The sequence below is a fragment of the Podarcis tiliguerta genome (assembly GCF_965153285.1).
Source record: "Podarcis tiliguerta genome assembly, chromosome: 6".
Classification (NCBI taxonomy): Eukaryota; Metazoa; Chordata; class Lepidosauria; order Squamata; family Lacertidae; genus Podarcis; species Podarcis tiliguerta.
The window spans coordinates 11,831,009-11,850,044 of NC_139539.1; the positions used below are offsets into that span (position 1 = coordinate 11,831,009).

The 19,036-nt window shown below is 46.1% G+C and overlaps 1 protein-coding gene across 6 annotated transcripts in view; it reads right to left on the reverse strand.

Moving 5' to 3' along the window:
* CDH4 (cadherin 4) overlaps nucleotides 1-18,292 on the reverse strand; it is an 811,352-nt gene extending 793,060 nt beyond the window's left edge. For 5 of the 6 annotated variants that reach the window (XM_083447293.1, XM_083447292.1, XM_083447291.1 and 2 more), the window contains exons 1-2: nucleotides 17,934-18,253; nucleotides 14,191-14,302 (exon numbers count right to left, since the gene is read on the reverse strand). In XM_083447293.1, coding sequence (XP_083303419.1) covers nucleotides 14,191-14,302; nucleotides 17,934-17,993 — 172 coding nt within the window. In that variant the 5' untranslated portion in view covers nucleotides 17,994-18,253. Of the gene's footprint in view, nucleotides 1-14,190; nucleotides 14,303-17,933 lie in introns of all 6 variants that reach the window. The other variant, XM_083447288.1, reaches the window with a different exon arrangement.
* Between the last annotated feature and the right edge of the window lie 744 nt (nucleotides 18,293-19,036).

The window sequence follows — 19,036 nt, forward strand, 5'->3', positions numbered from 1 at the left end:
GCAAGAAACTCTCCAGAAGGGAGTACGAAAGAGCCAGAACTTAATTTTAATTAAACATAAACTAGTCCTCCTCCCTCTTTTCAAGCATGGAGGCCTTTCCACGCCTGCACAACAGAGAATTTATATACTTAAGAAAATTGACTTAGTCATCAGAGGCCTTATTCCAGCAGAAAACATTGTCAGCGTGAAATTTCTTCCTTTTGATAAGGCCCAAAACAGAGTTGTGGTGACCTTTAAGGACTGGTCGGTAACTAAACAAATCTTGAAAAAGAGGGACAGGCTCCAGAGGGCTGGCCTGTTGGTGACCCGCCTATTCGAAGAGTCCGGCATTCCATCATCCCTCTTAGGAACACGTAAGCCTACTAGTCTGCACACAGAATTGGAAATGGCTTCTGAAAACTACAAACAAGTTCAACCGGAGGCAGTCAAAATTTCCAAACAGAAGGCTAAGCTCCAAAAAAGTTCACTCCCTTCCAATGAACCCAAAAAAGATATTTTAAACGAAAAGGAGCTGTTCTTTTTAGCTTCCCTTGAGCAGATTCATCAGTCCCAGGATGCGTTAATAGCTAGGTTACAAAACATCAAAAAATCCTTACTTCCCCAAGGCTTTTCTGCTCCTTTGGAATTTAATTTTGCTACTAACACAACAAAGCCCTTATCCAACGAAGACTGGACGCAGTGCCGGTTCCTGTCCCCCGAAGAAGCGGGTTCTCCCACACAACCCTTAATACCTCAAACAACAACACACCAGGTAGATCTTGCCATGCCGATGAGTAGGAACGGCTCAATCTTTGTGGATGTCTTAGGATCCTTAGATGACATTCAGGTGGAGGATTGAAAGACAGACACAGCGAGGGGACACCATGCCAGGGAAACAAAACTCACTAGGTTAGTACCTACCACGAATGATCTTAACAGCTCACTCCACCTCTATAAAAACATCCATTCCATCATACTAAAGAACAAACGGAGGAGTCTACCTTTGTTCCCCTCACCACCATATTTCCACATTTTATCGTGGAATGTGGCGGGCTGGCGGTCTAAGCAGGGCGATGCTGATTTTCTGGATTTCCTCTCAAAATTCCAGATTATTTGTTTACAAGAGACCTGGTGCCTAGACTCTCATCTCCCTTACTTACAGGGCTATGTGGCTTTTGCTACCCCTGCGAAAAAACTAAATAACCGTGGCCGACCTAGCGGCGGTTTGGTCACTTTTATCCCTATAGAGCAAGGGTACAGGGTGCGACAACTGCAGTGGATGAAGAGCAACAATTTTCAGATTTTACTTATCTCCAATAACACAGGAGGAGATCTTCTATGTTTTAACGTTTATATTCCCCCCGTGTGTACTTCCTCTCAGACAATACAAATCTGGGAAGATTTGGAGTCATGCTTGGAGAAGGCCAAAATAGAATTTCCTGACTGGAACATCCTGCTGGCAGGTGACTTTAATGCTAGGATAGGCAGTGACATCAATTCGTATGGCTCCAAATCCCAGTTTTTACCAGAAGCGGACTGGTTTATCCCTTGGAGTTCTGATGAAAAGGTCCTGAATAAGGCAGGTAATACATTACTGGAGATCGCCTTTAAGCATAATTTGTACAACCTGCATGGTACTTACATGGATAGGTCAGGAGGTTTTTTTTCTTTTATCGGCCCTCGCGGTGCAAGTGTGATTGACCATATCCTGGTCTCTCCAACAATTTTGGAGAGGGCACAGGGTCTCAGCACTTTTAACAGAACTGAGAGCGACCATCTTCCTAGAGCAATCTCACTAACTCCCCTCGAATCAGGGGGATTACAACAACTACATCGTGCAGTCCCTCCTCAAGCACCGGCCCCACGCAGGCGTAAATGGAACAGCGAGCTGGAGCTTAAAATTAAACAACACCTGCACTCTCCAGATTTATTGGTTCTGAGAGACCAGTGTCTTTTACCCAACTCTGATCCTTTTTCACTATATCAGCGGGTCTCAGAGTCTCTTTTCCCACTACTTACAAACTCCAGGCCTCCCAAACAACATAACAAATTGGGGGGCTGGTTTGACAAAGATTGCCGGAAGCTAAGATCCCTGCTTAGGAAGCAACAAAATAAGGTAAAACAGGAGAGGACTCTGTCATCTATAGTAAATCTCCACAGATGGCGCTCTTACTATAAAAACACCTTAAAACTCAAGAAATCCCTTTATAGGAAGGAACAATGGGAGGCACTTGATAAGGCGATTAAATCGCGAGATGATAGAAAATTTTGGGCAATAGTAGCACAGGGAGTCTCATCCAAAGGAAAAATTGTAAACAACAGTATTCCATCCGAGGTGTGGTTTCAACACTTTTTCCAGCTATACACACCCTCAAATATTGCTAATTCGAGTCCGTCCCTCCCATTGAAGAATGTTCATCTAGCTAGTTGGGATCCTGTTACGGAATCAGAGTGCCTACAGTTAATTAAAACATTAAAAAATGGCAAAGCTCCTGGTGAGGATATGATCCCCCCTGAGGTATTTAAGTCAAATACCCAATGGTGGGCCATCTTTTTGGCCAAACTTTTTACGGCAATAAACAACACATGTAAAATCCCAGCAAATTGGAAACTAAGTGTGGTAGCCCCTATCTACAAGAAGGGAGATATTCAAGATCCAGCAAACTACCGCCCTGTAAGCCTTCTGGACATCGCATACAAACTTTATACCCGGTACTTATTAAACAAGTTGGTAGATTGGGCGGACCATTCTAACCTGTTCAACCAGGAACAGGCAGGATTTAGAAAGGGCCACAATACGATAGGTCACTGTATGGTACTACAGACCCTGGTAGCTAAATATGCAAAAGCGTATAAGAGCAGACTCTTTGTGGCCTTCGTTGACTTGACATCTGCCTTTGACTCAATCTGTAGAGATAGACTATGGAAAAAATTATATGAAACGGACATTGATAGACGACTTTTAAAAATTCTCAGAGAGTTACACACAGATACTACAGTCAAAATCAGAACTGGGCCATCGGGAACTCTTACGGACCCACTGCCATTGGGGAAAGGGGTCAAACAGGGATGCCTGCTAGCCCCATTTCTTTTTAACTTTTATATAAACGACATTGTTCAGTACATGGCAAAGTACAAGTCATCGGCTCCAGCCCTTGAAGGTAAACGTCTGAATATATTGCTATACGCCGATGACATGGCTTTAATGGCACTCACCCGAAGAGGCTTACGCAGCATGCTGGAGGGGATCGCAGCCTACTGTTCCCATAACTCACTAAAGATAAACTATGACAAAACAAAAATTGTGGTGTTCACTAGAGCTCGCCACACCTTTAGATGGTTTTTAAACGAACATGTGATTGAACAGTGCCCCTTTTTTAAATATCTGGGTGTTACATTTCAGGCTACATCTAGCTGGCTAGCTCACTTTAAGGCTGTAACCATCCTAACACGAAGAACAATTGGTGTCCTGCTTAGTTTCTTCCATACCCGGGGAGGACAATTGGTGATCCCGGCATTAAGAGCTTTTGTTGGGAAAGCTATTCCCCAGATGTTATATGGGATAGAACTCTGGGGGTGGAACCAGAGGCTGTTGGAACGGCTTGAAATTTTGCAAAATTATTATCTCAAGAGGATTCTAGGCCTTCCCCAAGGAACCCCAGCAGCTTTCTTGAGGGTGGAGGTTGGATTACCCTCTGTGTCTGCCAGGGCCCACTTAAGATTCCTACGATTTTACATCAACCTTGCAAATACTTCAAACATCTTATTGGCCAAACAAGCCTTTGTATCTCTTCAAAAGAACACCACTTGGCGTCAAAACCTATCTGAGATCCTGGTTAGATACACCCTACCGGAGTTTAATATTCTTAAACTGTGGAGCCCGGACAAAGTTCGGGAATGGATCCTGGAGAGAGACGCTCTGTTAGATATCACAAAAATACAGAACCCAGCGTCCTCCCACTGGTTTCCCCGTCTGAAAACAGTCAAAACCTGCGCCAATTACTTGGCGAATATCACCAATCCCACCCTTCGGAGAGCTTTCACCATGGCCCGTTTTCAAACCATTCCTACGGCCTATCTGTCAGGCAGATATGCAAAAATCCCAGTAGAGCAGCGTATATGTCCTTGTCATATGAGAACCAAAGAGGATCTCACACATTACATGTTGTATTGTCCCATCTATTCGGCCTTCAGGGATGTGATGTTACAAACTATTCCCAAATCAATAGCCAACTCTGAGGACCAAGTAAAGTTTTTATTGGTGGACGCTGATCCACGGATTTCTCACGTGGTAGCGGTCTTTGTGGTGAAGGCTATGAAAACTAGGGTATGGTTCCTGGATGAAATGGTGAGGTCCCTCCCATTGCTCCCCTAACCTGTTGCTGTATCTTCTTCCCTGAAAGGCGGGGGTTTTTGGGTAGTTTCTTCGCTGGGACAGCATGGCATGAATTTTAGCTTATTTCTATAATTTTATTGTTTATCTTTTAATAATGTTTTATGGTATTTTGTGTAAAGGCATGGACCTCACAAATCTAATAAACTTGCTTGCTTGCTTGCTTGCACAACAAAGATCTGCCGGAAATAAAGAGAAGAAAGAATCAGGAAAAGAAACCACGAGATCCTCCCTCATAGCTTAACTTCCATCCCCTGTGTAGGAAGATGTGTCCTCCCAGATCTCACCTGGGCTCACCCCTCTTCTCACAGCCTCTCACCCTGTGATATCTGTGGGATATATTATTACTAGAGCAGTCAAGTACAACCTTTTCCTGTTGCCTAGAATGGACACATAGAGGAATGTGGCTCCAGACAGGGAGGACTTCCTGTCATACCTTCTCTGGAGCCTCCTCCTCCTCCTGTGTGTGACCAGGTAGATGGGCGCGACCTAGCAGACCAGATAAAACTTTATTCTTACTTTTGAATAAGACTGTGTTGTGTTATTATGTTAAGAGGGAAAATAAAGGGGAAACTTACCAGGAACAATCCAGACTGGACATGCTTAATTAAAGGATTCTAACGAATCATCAGCTTGCTTCCAATAAGTTGCAAAGGGAATGTGCTCTGCTGTTTACTCACAAGCATGAGTGAAGAGGGAAAATAACAAAACAATATATCCTCTCCTACTTCCTTAACATTCCCACAATATCTCCCCTTAAGCCACCTCTCACATGAAATCCAAACTGTCTTTCCCCTGCACCTGTATACAATTCTTACAATTTGGATGGGTTTTAGAAGAGAATTGGACAACTTCATTTGGGATGGGGTTATCAATGGCTACTAAGCCTGATGGATATCGTTCTAGAGTTTGGATTTGGATTTGATATCCCGCTTTATCATCACCCTAAGGAGTCTCAAAGCGGCTAACAATCTCCTTTCCCTTCCTCCCCCACAACAAACACTCTGTGAGGTGAGTGGGGCTGAGAGACTTCAGAGAAGTGTGACTAGTCCAAGATCACCCAGCAGCTGCATGTGGAGGAGCGGAGACGTGAACCCAGTTCACCAGATTACAAGTCCACCGCTCTTAACCACTACACCACACTGGCTCTCACCTTTGGTGTGTGTTGCAGTATGCCTCTGAACACCAATTCCTGGAAAACGCAGGAGGGCAGAATGCTCTTGTGATCAAATCCTGCTTCCTGGCTTCCATGAGAAGAGGATGTTGGGCTACTGCATTGTTAGAAACTCAAGATATAGCTAGACACCAAATGGCACCTTGAATCTAGGTTGTGGCCACCACAACGGAATGTCTATTCACCTGGGGGTTGGACTAAATGTCCCTCGGGATTCCTTCCAATGCTCCAATTCTATGGTTCTGTGATCTCAACTACATTGCATGACTGTAGCTTGCTCTTACAACAATTCACTTGTCCCAGTATGCAAGGAGGAGAAAAACACAGTAGAATTGGAAATGGAATTAACCATGGAGTAAAGCAGAAGTTTTTAACCTGGGGTTACCAACCTGGCGCCCAGAAATCTCCATGTAGTCACACTTGGACCAGTAGCTAATTTTGAACACCAGTTATTCTCATGTTCTTAAATACCCACACCAGTTCAGTTTGTGTGTTTTTATTGGGCCAAAGTGAAGTATTCCTCTCATTGTCTTAACAGCTCAGCACATCAGAACCCAACTTCCTCCTTGCTGCGCTGATGGTGGCAATGAGGCAAGTGCCTACTGCAATTGCATTTCTTCATTCTGCATCTTTCCTTGGGGTTCTAAAGCAAGGGTAGCTAACATGTGTCCCTCCATATGTTGCTGGACTACAGCTTGGCTGGGGGTTATGGGAGCTCGAGTCCAACAACAGATGGAGGGCTAAAAGGTTAGCCACCCAGAATCCAACAGAGCTACCTTCCTTCCATTGAGTTATCCCAATCTTTTGAGCCCAAGCTAAATATCAGAGGTCATGCAGCCATTACACTCCCCTCAGAGACTGGCATCCCAGTGTTATGTTTTCTAACCCCTTCAGGCAGATCATTAAATAGAATTCACATGCAAAGAACCTGCTCATCACACAGCGAGGTCCTCCATCCCTGCCCCTCCTTATCTATGAAGTCAGCACAATTTCTGCAGAGAGTTCCACTAAGTGGTGTGGGCAGGGAGCTGGGAGGTATTGACAGCCACCTACTGGGAAACAGTATGCCTCTAAATACCAGTTGTTAGTAATCGCAGGTGGGAAGAGTGCTAGTGTGCTCAATAGCTTGTTTGCAGCCTTCCCAGGGACATCTGGTTGGCCACTGTGAGAACAGAGCACTGGTGTAGATGAGCCTTTGGCCTCATCCAGCATCGCTTATGCTCTCAGGAGGAGGATGAAAAAGCAGCCAAAAAGGGCACTTATTCCCATAGCAACTACCAGCAGCTGAAGCATCTGTCCTAATTGTAATCTCAAGGGATAACTTCAAATTTACCCTTAAAACACTGATATCCATGTAGTTCCTTTGTGGACTCAGCGCCATGCCTGCGTAGGAATATAAGAAACTGTCTTCTAAGCACTCTAACTGCCAGCAGCATTCCAGAATCTCAGGTTATATCACCTGATAGCTGGTCCTTCTAAACTGGAGATGACCGCAGTTGAGCCTTGAACCTACTCCATGCAAGGCCAACACACTGACACTGAGCTCTGTTCCTTTTCCCACACAAAAATACTTGTGGTCACGTTTCTGGTAGTAAACTTGCAGTTCACAGTACCACCAGAGGAGTGGGGACATTTCAAATATGTGAGCTTTGTACGAAATTCCAAGTCAGGGACAACAAATAACCATACTACTTGAAAAGTCTATCTAGACCCTTTGGGTCATGTACACAAAAAGGATATTGAGCAACAAGCATGCAGAAGTACCAATTGATAAAAACATATACAAAACCTGTTTGGAGACCCAGAGCTTTTAGCCTAAGAACAAAAGCACTGCCATATTGAATCACAGTGGTCATTCTGTTTCCATGAGTGACTAGTCTTCTGATACCAGAAACCCAGAAAAAGCTCTGGTTGGTCTTATGTTTGAAAGAAACAAGGCAAACTTCAAACAGACGCTGGCTTACTTCACGAAACCATGGAAAGGTCTAACCAGGTACAGACCATAGTTTAGTTGAAATGCAGGCAAAACTTTCTGATCGTCACCTCGCAGCCACATAGGAAAAACAGAGGGAATGTCACACGGATGGAAAGAAAGAGAAATGCATTTATACAAAGTGTCAGGAAATAAAATGAAATGTAAAGGTAAAGGTAAAGGGACCCCTGACCATTAGGTCCAGTCGTGACCGAGTCTGGGGTTGCGGCGCTCATCTCGCTCTATGGGCCGAGGGAGCTGGCGTACAGCTTCCGGGTCATGTGGCCAGCATGACTAAGCCGCTTCTGGTGCACCAGAGGAGCGCATGGAAACGCTGTTTACCTTCCTGCCGGAGCGGTTCCTATTTATCTACTTGCACTTTGACGTGTTTTCGAACTGCTAGGTTGGCAGGAGCAGGGACCGAGCAACGGGAGCTCAGCCCGTCGCGGGGATTCGAACCGCCAACCTTCTGATCGGCAAGTCCTAGGCTCTGTGGTTTAACCCACAGCGCCACCTGCGTCCCCTAAAATGAAATGTATCCTTGGATAATTAACTCAATTCATAAGCAAGGAAGAGAATGTGTATGTGGGGGGAGAGTATTTTTAAAGTAACAGATTTATCCCAGTTGTTATACAAATTAGAGATATTTGTTTCACAATGATAAACAGCAACATGTATTTCAGCATCCGAATTCCAAAAGGTGCAAAACAGATTTCTCGACTATTGGCAAACAAAAGAATTACTTTTTTAAGATAGATCACAAGGAGTTCCCTTGATAAAATTGCTACTCGCTTCCCAGTAGCAGAATATGTTCCATAAGCATACAATGAGGAGAGTCCAATCAGAGTTCTCCAAGGTCAAGACCTTTTGAAATGAATGGGACTACCTGGCAAGGGCATAGTAACCACTCTTCTGTGGAGCTTGTTACTGGCTGCTGCAGCGACATTTCGACATCACTTTAAGCTTCAGCCAGCAACAGAGTTGTTCTGAAGGAAAGGCCAAAAGAAGCATGGATCTCAAATGCATCAGATCCGAGCACTGCGTTTGTAGCTGAAAGCTTCAAATATGACCACCAGGATTTTCACGAAGTGAGAGAATTCATACTATGGAGAACAAGGGCAGCCCATATTATCAAACTGCTTTGAATGTGTACGTGCACCAAGAAACTCTGGACTCTTGAGAAATTTCCTTCTGCTATCTAGTCTTATGTTAGCTTATTGGCAAGTTGTTCTTTTCTTTTTCTTGGCCATCCTCTGTAGAAGAGCTGGCTCTTTCACAGCTCAAGCTAATTTTAATGGGACTTGCCTGGGTATCTTCCCACTGGATTGTGTCCATTCTCATTATTGCACCATTTATTATATTATGCTCAGATATATTGCTCATCTTGCTTTGGTTCATTTCCCTCCCCCCTTGCATGTGCAATACAACATTTATGTTGTAGATCTTGCGATTCTTCCTATTCAATATAAGTGACACCACTTTCACTCATCAAATTGTAGATATATCATTATATATCCTATTCAATATAAGAGGGACTTCCAGTTCTCTGCTGCATCACCATCTCCCCCCAAAAAGTTGTGTGTGGGTTTTTTTTCTGGTTGGCTTCTGCTTTTGAAGGTATTAGGTGCTTCTGCAAACCGCAGGGTTCCTGCAAGCAGGACAATACTTTCTGTTGGTATCTCAATGGCTCCACTCAGGATGCAAACCTGGTGACCTGCACAACCTCAGCTTGCTATCCAAAGTGATAGTCATCTGCTTATTCGCCATTTATCAAGGCTCATGTGTAAGCTCTGCGTTATATTTGAAATGCTAGAAAATATCCAAAAGGAAGAAACTCAGTCGAGACCACGAGGTGTGGCATGTCCATAGGATGCTTCAACCAGTTGTTGAAATCAAGAGGCATAGGGCATGACACATCTGTGTCCTGACTGGGCTACTGGACCACTTTGCCTTTGAACAGAGGAAGATTCTCTAACAAAACCATGCTATGTCTTAAGGACAACTGGCAACTGCTTGCTCCTGGTGTCACAAAGCACCTTCTCTGAAATCAGGCTACAGTATAAGATTGCTGGAGCAGTTAAGTGGCCCAACAGTGTTTGAAAAACATCCTGAAGGATGCCCATAAAGACCCTCTCTGCTTGCTTTTGCTTAGGCACAAAGTTAAAGCATGTTTTCCAATGTTTGCTTGCTTTTCAAAAAAAGATGCTAGTTGGGGTTTTTTGCTTGCTTGGTTGGTTGTTTCAAGTACTTCAATGATTTTTGGTTTCTTCCTTGAGATGCCAGCAAGAAGATTTTGTTTGTAATAAATAGCTAGCTTGCCCTCTGCCAAAAAAAAAAAAATCTCCTTTAAAAATAAATCTCCCCAGAAACCACTTCTCTTGATATGAATTCAGACAGAAATCACTAAAACTTTTAATTGACTGAATGAAATTTGAATACATTTAACATATTCCACTAAAGCATCCTGGGGCAAAAACTCAGAGTGGGAAATTCCCAAGAAATTAAAAGCTCTGCCCAATAAGATCATGGAGACATGCACAAGATCCTCAGCATCTGATGAAGTAAGTTCATGAAAGTTTAGGATACCACAAGAGGGTCGATTTTGTGGCAGCGGACTAGCATCATTGCTGCTCTGGAAACAGACCCTCTGAAGACTCATAATCTACTCCCAGCATCAACTCAAGGGAGTTTCAACATGATCAGGAGAAACAATCATTGGTGGAAATTGCTCATTCACAGGAAGTGCTCAAATGGCTTATTGTGATATAATTTTCTATTTATTTAAAGATCACAATCAGCTGATGTTATAATTACATGGCAGCTTCTCTGCAGCCTCAGCTGGCACTGCCTTTGAACTGCCTTCCCCAGACCTTCTGTTCCATCTCTATTGTCCAGCCAGCAACAACACAACACAATGCATCAAACACCCAATTGTCATAAATCCCCTTCCAAAAGAACAGGCCAATTACATTGTCTGCAAAGATGAAGAGGCAAGATAAACATTAGGAAAAACACTGTCAGTCAGAGAAAGATAGCAAAACAAGGGGAAGAAGCAGCCTGGGAGCAAATGCATACAAACCATGATGATCCCATTGGATCAGGGATACAATGTTAACTCAAAGCATGTCTGAAGCCACTTGTCTGGTTACCTGCTGCAAAGAAGGCCCACTTCACCTGAACTGAGCAAGGAATACTTTACGATTTGGAAGATTTAGCTCAATGGAGTAGCAGGTGCTTTGCATACAGACAGACCCAAATCCAGACTAGTCTCCATTTAAAGAGAGCAGAATAAGACCCCTGCCTGAGAGTGGGCTAGATCAGGGATGGAGAACCTGTGGCTATCTAGATATTTGACCTAGAACTCCCTTCGTCAATGGCTATGCTGTCTAGGGCTGAGGGTGGATGGAATCTACCAACTTCCGGTGGGCTACAGAATCCTTATTCCTGAGCTAGAGAGGCTAATCATCTAAGCCTGCAGTCCCCATCTCACTTTAGAATTATAGAATTGTGGAGTTGGAAGAGACCAAGGGGGTCATCTAGTCCAATTCCCTGCAATGCAGGAATCCTTTGCTCAAGGTAGGGCTCAAACCGTTAACCCTGAGATCAAAAGTCTCCTGCTCTACCAACTGAGCTATCCCCTGGAAGTAAGCCCCACTGAATCCAATTGGACACTATGGTTAAAACCATAGCCTAAATCAGTATAAGACAGCTTCATGTGTTACTCCCTTCCCACACAACCTTCATGTTGTCAGTCAGTCAATGATCAACCTGCAGGCAGGTGGTGGACGACTGGAAGAAGAAGAGAAGAAGAGTTTGGATTTGATATCCCGCTTTATCGCTACCCGAAGGAGTCTCAAAGCGGCTAACATTCTCCTTTCCCTTCCTCCCCCACAACAAACACTCTGTGAGGTGAGTGGGGCTGAGAGACTTCAGAGAAGTGTGACTGGCCCAAGGTCACCCAGCAGCTGCCTGTGGAGGAGCTGGGAAGCGAACCCGGTTCACCAGATTACGAGTCTACCGCTCTTAACCACTACACCACACTGGAATAGCCACCAAGCCAACTGAGAAGCTCTCTTCTGCTGCTGCCTCTGATTGCACAAACCCAGCATTAATTCATCCTCCGGAGCGCTTGGATCGAGTCAGTTAAATCCGAAACAGCTCAAACTTTGTTCATTAATTCCAAGTTCAGAGAGGGGAACAAATTAAAATGGACTTCTGAACGTAAGGCAAAGGCACAAAACGGACTGAAAGCCCAGGGTGTAATAAAAGGGTTATAACACTGAAGTGGCAAAGGTGCACACTCAGCTGCAAATTATGGTCAAGCAATAAAGAAGTTCAGAACTCATATACCTTTCTAAAGGAGTCAGCAGCAGATGCATTGTGCAGCCAACATCTGCTGTATTCTTGGAGGAGGGCCCATATTCCTCTCCCACTTCACCTCCAGCCTGAGGAAATGAAGCCTTTCACAGCCCGTGGCCTTCCTCCATTCCTTTCTGAGCTCCCAGTAGGGTTATAATCCAACACTTGAGGACATACTGAGCTTTAGACTGCTTATTGTCCACATAACCGGCAAAACACTGACTCGTCCCTTTCTGCCAGTGTCAAGTCACACAGGAAGTGTGTGGATTGAGGGGACACTTCTGGCAAAAATGGTTGTCCATTCGTGTGGCCCTCCCTTGCTCTCCAGCCAACTTCGCTTGCCCTCAGTGGCATCAGATTTGATTGGCTATGCAGCTATGCATCATCATGACATCAACCCATCCCAGGAATGGTACCCGACTAGTCGGGAAGCAGGAGAAAAAGAGTAGCCAGGAGACAAAGAATTGGGGAGGGTGCAGCAGCAGCTAGATACTAGCTACTCAAGGAAACAATGGATCAAGAAGGTTTCAGCAACGCACCATCTCCCAAGCCTAGCCAACCTCATAGGGGGGTTGTGAAATGAGAAGAGAGGGACCCATGTGTGTCACTTTAAACCCCTTGGAGGAAATGTGGGATCACGGCTGTCAACTTTTCCCTTTTCTTGCGAGGAATCCTATTCGGAATAAGGGAATTTCCCTTTTAGAAAGGGAAACAGCTATATGTGGGATATAAATGTAATAATAGTCAAAATTAAGTGGTGGCAGGATATTTGGGGAGGGGACAATACCCCAAAATAATCAACTCAGTATTAACTGCTACATTTAATAATTAAAGTGGTAGAAATAATAAAAAAAGGAAAGTATTTTGCAATGTATAGCTGCACTTGTTAGCATACTGCATCTCAGTAATCCTAGCCTGGAGAAATTTCCAGGTCCCTAGCCAGGTCCTTAAATAAAATTGCACATACCTAAGATTTTGAGCTGTTTTCTCAGGTTCACATAGGATGTTTCCTCACGGTATTATTTATATTTCTCAGAATATAATTACTCCTCTGAGATAGGATTTTTTAAAAATGACTCATGACTTACCAGACAGTCCTCTTACAATACAGCCATGCCAGTTTCTAGAGCAAGACACACACACACACATCCCCACAAAGCTCTGCATGTAGCACTGTACAACCATAATCATTCTCCTCTTTCTGGACAGGAAAGACAGGAGGAATGAAATCTTTGCAGAAAATAAAAGGGTTTGGAAGCAGAAAGAAACCATTCAGGGCAACGTTCTTGGGTTTCAGTGTGCCATTTTGCTGTCTCATTACAACAGACCCTCAAGGAAACAAAAACAGCCCATCGCAAATTGAGCTTCGTTGGCCTCCTTTGCTAAAGTGTTTGCCATCTCTTGCTTACTCCAAAACTCACTTCTCTTCCTTCAGCAACATCTCACTGCCATATCAGATTGGCACTGCAGAAGCGGCAGCGTGACATCTACAGCGCCTATTAGCAATTAGGAAGCGAAGTACAGAGAAGTGTTCCAGTTTGGCTTTTAAGATTCTCACAGGACTAAACTAAAGGCTACATTTCCTGTGCCACACAAATAGGAAAGTTTAATTATTGTAATAACTTTAAAAGGCAGAGGCAGGGGAAGGGGACAAAAAGCAAAAGGAACAATGCTCACAAATAAGCTATTTTCCTTCGGATTATGAAGCTGTTTTAAGAGTTTCTCGTCACACACACACACACACACACACACTCCAGTTGTAATCCTGCAATTACTGTAAAGCTAATTGGTACTTTCTCACTGGCTGTGTTTTCATGTTGTCAGTGGGACAGTAATGAACATGAATGCCACATTTGAGAACAGAATGTCTGTGGGCTTGTTTACCACATAATCCACCAACAATGTCTGCTTTATCAGGCATTGCAAGCAAAGGATGGTTTAAGGATCTTCACATCTCAAATGCAAGGATGCTCTGTACAGAGGTGTGCACACCCACAATATTTTTAAAAAATATGACACAGGTACAGATACTTCTGCCAACAGCAGGAAGAGGTTAAAAAACAAACCAAAACCATTAAGTACGGGCTGGTGTGCCACACTACTCTGACATCCTTTCACTCAAGCCACACAATATGCAACAGAAGAATGTGGTCTTCGTCTCACCAATGCACAAGTCCACAATTCACCATTCATTTTGCTGATGAAACATTTGAGTCTGGGGTCCCTGCTTTTCACATCTGTCAGCTGTTTCCTCTCCAGCAGGACAAGTGTTCCTTAACCTATCCCGCTGCATTCCCAGTTTATACTTCCTACCTTTGAGTAACTTCTGCCCTTCCATGATGTTTTGGGAAACCAGCGCTGTGTAATCATCTTCCGAGAAGCCTGGCTTGCAAGTGGGTCTGACTGTAAGATCCCCATTGGGCACCTGCAGAGTCCAAAACAAGAGCAACAGAACACTGTGAATTGTATTGTTGTTTCTAGTGGAAATCTCCAGGGTTGGGGGGAGGCTTCTCAGCAAGTGTCTGCAAACAGGCAAGTCTGAGCAACAGAAACAGCTTTCATCAAGTCTTACACTGATAACATGTTTCAAGCCGGGTGGGGAAAATGAAACACCAGGCAAGAAAATAGCAGTAGCCTTTTGCTGGAGAGATGGCTTGCGGGGGGGGGGGGGGATATTATTCAGCAAGGTTGCTGGGAACGGTGGAGGCTTGAGTGATGCACACAGCAATAAATCTCCCCAGTTGGATTACAGGCACCCTCACATCTCAGATCAATACAAATCAAGCCGTGGCTGGCAAGCCTGAGGACTCGCATGCCAGAAGCACACCCCCCCCCCCAGGTTTAAGAAACCCATCTGATCACCATCTTTGGCCCTAGTCATTGGACAATCGAGATCTGGAGAGTTACTGTGAAAGCTACAGCAGGATGCTGTTAAGTCTGCATATATACCCAGCCTGTACCTCCCTTAACAAATCAATGCAGAACTGCTGAGCAATCACCACCTGGCAGGCAGGCAGAGGGAGAGGGAGGAAGCGAGTGTACACATGCAAGCATCCCTAGCTGGAACGCAAAGCAAAATCCTGAAAGGTTCACAGGGTAACCCAGAGAAACAGAAATACGCACAGTCCCTCTGCCTGTCCCTGACCACCCCCAGCGAGGCAATTTAGGAGCATCACCTAGACACCCTAACCTGCATGCTACATCCATAGCTTATGCCATGTAACTTCCTCCCTTTAGGGACAGAGATTTGTTTCCAGCTGCACACTGGAGCGAATCGTCGTAGAAAAAGGCTAGTTTCAAGCCCAAGCCTTGGAGGGGAGAATCAATTTTCCTTGTGCCTTGGCTTTCCAGATCTATGTGCTCAATCAGACTCCAGCCAACATGCAGGCACAGAAGCTGAATGGCTTGTTAGCTGGTGATTTGTAAACAAATTCCTATATAGCAAATGAGGTTGGGAAGGTGGTGTGGTGGGGTGTCACCCCTGTTTTTCCTACTACCCCAGGCAAGATTTTTCTAGGGACTCTCCCAAACAGATTAAAGGTACATGCTGATGACAAAACCAAGTGGCCTAAACCCTATAGAGGGGGGGGGGGGGAGCAAGCCAGGCCAACCCCATGATCACTGGAAAAATTAGGCGCTTTGAGGACTTAATATGTAGCAGAAAGAAGCAGGCTCAGCTGAGGTGGCTTTTTAAAGAACGGTGGACTGAAAGAAAGCCACACGGCATGTGGATGAGAGAGGGAGAGAAGGGGCGAAGAGAACAGAGAGTCTGTCTCCTGGCTTGCAGAGGAGCTTACTAAGCAAAAAGTAAGCCAATGTAATATCGGCGAGAAATCACGCTTGGGAGAGAAATGCCAGCTACCGTCTCTGGAAAGTGCATGAGAGGGACTCGGCTGTGCACTCCGGCAGTCTCCTGGCAAGATCTACAATTCAGAAGCATTTCAGAGCCTGACAGTAGATAATAGGCTTTGGATTTCCAATCACCCACTTATTACAATGGCCCTAGCAGTGGGGCCACTGCAGCAGAGAGTCCGTGGTAGGGTTACACAGCCAAGCCTTACAAAGCGGCTTTCCCTTGATGGGTTTTTAATTAGGACACTATTCTCTCTCCCCACCCCCAATCAAGTTCTCTCTCTCTCTCTCTCTCTCTCTCTCTCTCTCTCCAGGCTTACAAATAAAGTGCCTCAATTTGTTTTGGGAAAGGAGGTCCCAAACAAGAGCCATTATTGGGGTTCCATTTGCCAGGAAGCTCTCCTGTCCAAGCAATGAATGGCACACTGCTGTAGGCAGATTTATGCAGGAGAACTTCCCAACAGATCGTGTCCATTGTCAGTCAGATCTCCAGTACTGGAAATGTGCTTAATGATAATAAGACTCTAGAGGGCTTTCCATATCCGCCTGGAAAGGAAGAGAAATTGCAATCTGATCAATTTTAACTCAAAAATGGTTTTGAGAATCAGGCTGATTTGGCAGCCGTGGGTGTCCTTCTGAAATCATCTTAAAATTTAGAAAGAGACAAAATAGAGGAATAATCAAAAAGCAGGAAGGGAGCATGGCACCTAATATCCCTCCCACACACAAAAAAGTATTTCAGCATTATGCATCCCTATCCTTTCGTTTTAAAAGGCTCTGTGGCAGACTACATGGTAAATATTCCCTTAAAATACATACAGCACACCAGGATATTTGGAAGCAAGTTAGAGCTGCCAAACCAGATTCTGAGCTGCGTTAATACACATTTGCAGACAAGTACAAGTCTGTTATTCCCCTAAAAGCTATTAAAGCAAGTTTCTCTAGGGAATACCTATTTTGGGGGACTTCCCAATTTTTATGTTATGAGTAGTTTTATCAGGTGCATAGCAGGACTCCCTGCACAGATCTGTATTAGCCTCAGCCATGGGTGTGTCGGGTTGAAAGATGCACAATTTCTGCTCTAAAAAAAAATGCTATTAAAAAGCATTTTTAAAAGCAGAGGTGAGGCTCAAGAGTCCCACATCCACACAACCACCCTTAAGCCGGTCTCGATTTGCTGGGGTCCTCCGAGTGCTCCAGAGTCTACAGCGTCTGTTGATAAACCGCAACACCAAAGACTTCAGCCACGCCACGTGGGTTAAGCACACGAGGGCAAGATGCATTCTGAAGTTCTAGGAGGATCCTAACAAAGCAAAGCTTTTTTTAAAAAAATAATAACCCATCTCTAATATGCAGATATAATTATATACTCCTTCCAGCGGTGCAGGCTTTCTTCTGTTTTTCCGTTTGGATCTCATCGCCAGCTAAAAACAACTTGGGATGCTCTATCCGCGCGGTTATCTACCAGCCCAGGTCTCTATCCCCGGCTACGGCAAAGAGACACATTTCCGCCCGTTAAGTCGCTTTGCATTTAGCAAAACGACCAGCCAGCTTCCCCCAGCACTACTGCCGCCGCCCCCCCCTCCTTTGCTCAATCCTTCCTCCTCTTCCTCCTCCTCTGGATTTTCGTCTGCCAGTTGTCTATGAATTGATAGAGGGGAGAAAGTGGAGGGGAGGGGGGCTCAGCGGGGAGACACACACAGGCTAACATTGTTGCACATACTCTGCCAAAAAACAAAAAAAGGGAAAGGGAGAGCGCTTGGCCGGCGGGGCGGTGGGCTGTGTGTGTGTGGAAGTGCTGTACGGTGGAGCTTTTGCAGGAGCTCTTCCTCTGCCCCCCCCTACACACACACACACACACACACACACACACACATACACGAGAAACCGCTAATGCACAAGGCATCTGGAGAAGGGGGGGCGCTCAAGCCGCATGCAGAAATAAAGGGGACCCCCTTTCCCCAACACACACACATACATAAGCAGAGCTATAACCCAGCCACCTCCAAGCGTGCAGTTAATGATGTGCGGAAAGAGAGAGGAATTGCAAGGAAAGCGGTACTCTCGTGGCTCCTTCCAGGCAAGCTTCCAAGCCCCGGAACCCAGTACGGTCCCCTTCCCACCCCCCTCCCCTCCTCGTCGTCGTCGTCTCCCTCCGGCAGCGCCCCATCCCTCTCCAGGCGGGAGCTGCTGCTGCAACTTACCCGGGCCGAGCCCCCGCAGCAAAAGAACAAGAGAAGTAGCATCCTCGAGCCCAGGGGCATCTCCGCGGATCCCGAGCCGGGCTCGCCCGCCCGCCTGCCCGGCTAGCTGCTGCTGCCGCCTCCTGCCGCCGCTTCCACCGCGCTCAGCCCGGGCAGGGCAACCCCCAGCGCGCGCCCTGCCTGCTCCGCCCGGCGCTGCCTGGTTATCCCGCGGCGCCTCCGAGCCGCCAACTCTTCGCAGCCGCCGCCGCTGCTGCTGCTTCTTCTCCTCTTCCTCCGCCTGCCTTGCCGCGCTCAATTCCTCGCCGCCGCTCTGAACTGCAGGTGAAGCGCTCTCGGTGCTGCTCGAGCGAGTCCCCGCCTCCAAGCCCGGCCCATACGGCGCGGAGGGGCAGGCGGGCGCCCTTAAAGGAGCAGCCGCGGCGGCAGCAGCAGCAGCCAGAAGGGGAGCGCGCGCGCTTGCTGGCTGGCCAGCCCAGCACACGCACACACACACACAAAAAAGGCTCGGGAGGGAATCCTCCGCTCTCCGGGACGGGCTTACTCGGGAGTCAGCAGAGGTTGGGTGCTGATTCCCAGGATCCACTTAGTAGCGGGTGGACAGGGACTTGCCCCAGCTTCTACTCTCCCGCTGGCGCAGGCAGAAGGAAGTTCCGCGGGTCTTACTCCCGAGGAAGCGCCTGCGGGGTTGCAAGGGGCATCATCCGAAGGCGGGCTTCCTCGAGGCTCTTGCACGGTTGTGTTTTTGCCGACGATCGGGCCCCGCGGCTACAAAGAGGTTTACTCGGAAGTAGGGCCCACGGGGTTCAGGCAGGGCTTGCTCCGAAGTAAGCGTGCGCTGCATTAATCGAGCTCGGAGCCCGTTAAGCAGTACTGGGTTGCTTTACCCAGCGATAGCTCGGCCTGCATTTGTCTCCTAAAGGGAGGTGCGCAAATGGGACCTTGAGGCTGCTGCTATCCTGTGCGCGCGAGTGGTGCCCGTTGAATTCAATGGCACTTGCTTCTGAGTAGACATATACAGGCGGGACATGTAAGCTGCAATGCTTTGCACACCTGCTTGGAAGTGCTGCCCCTTCAAACCAACGACCATTGTGATTGCACAT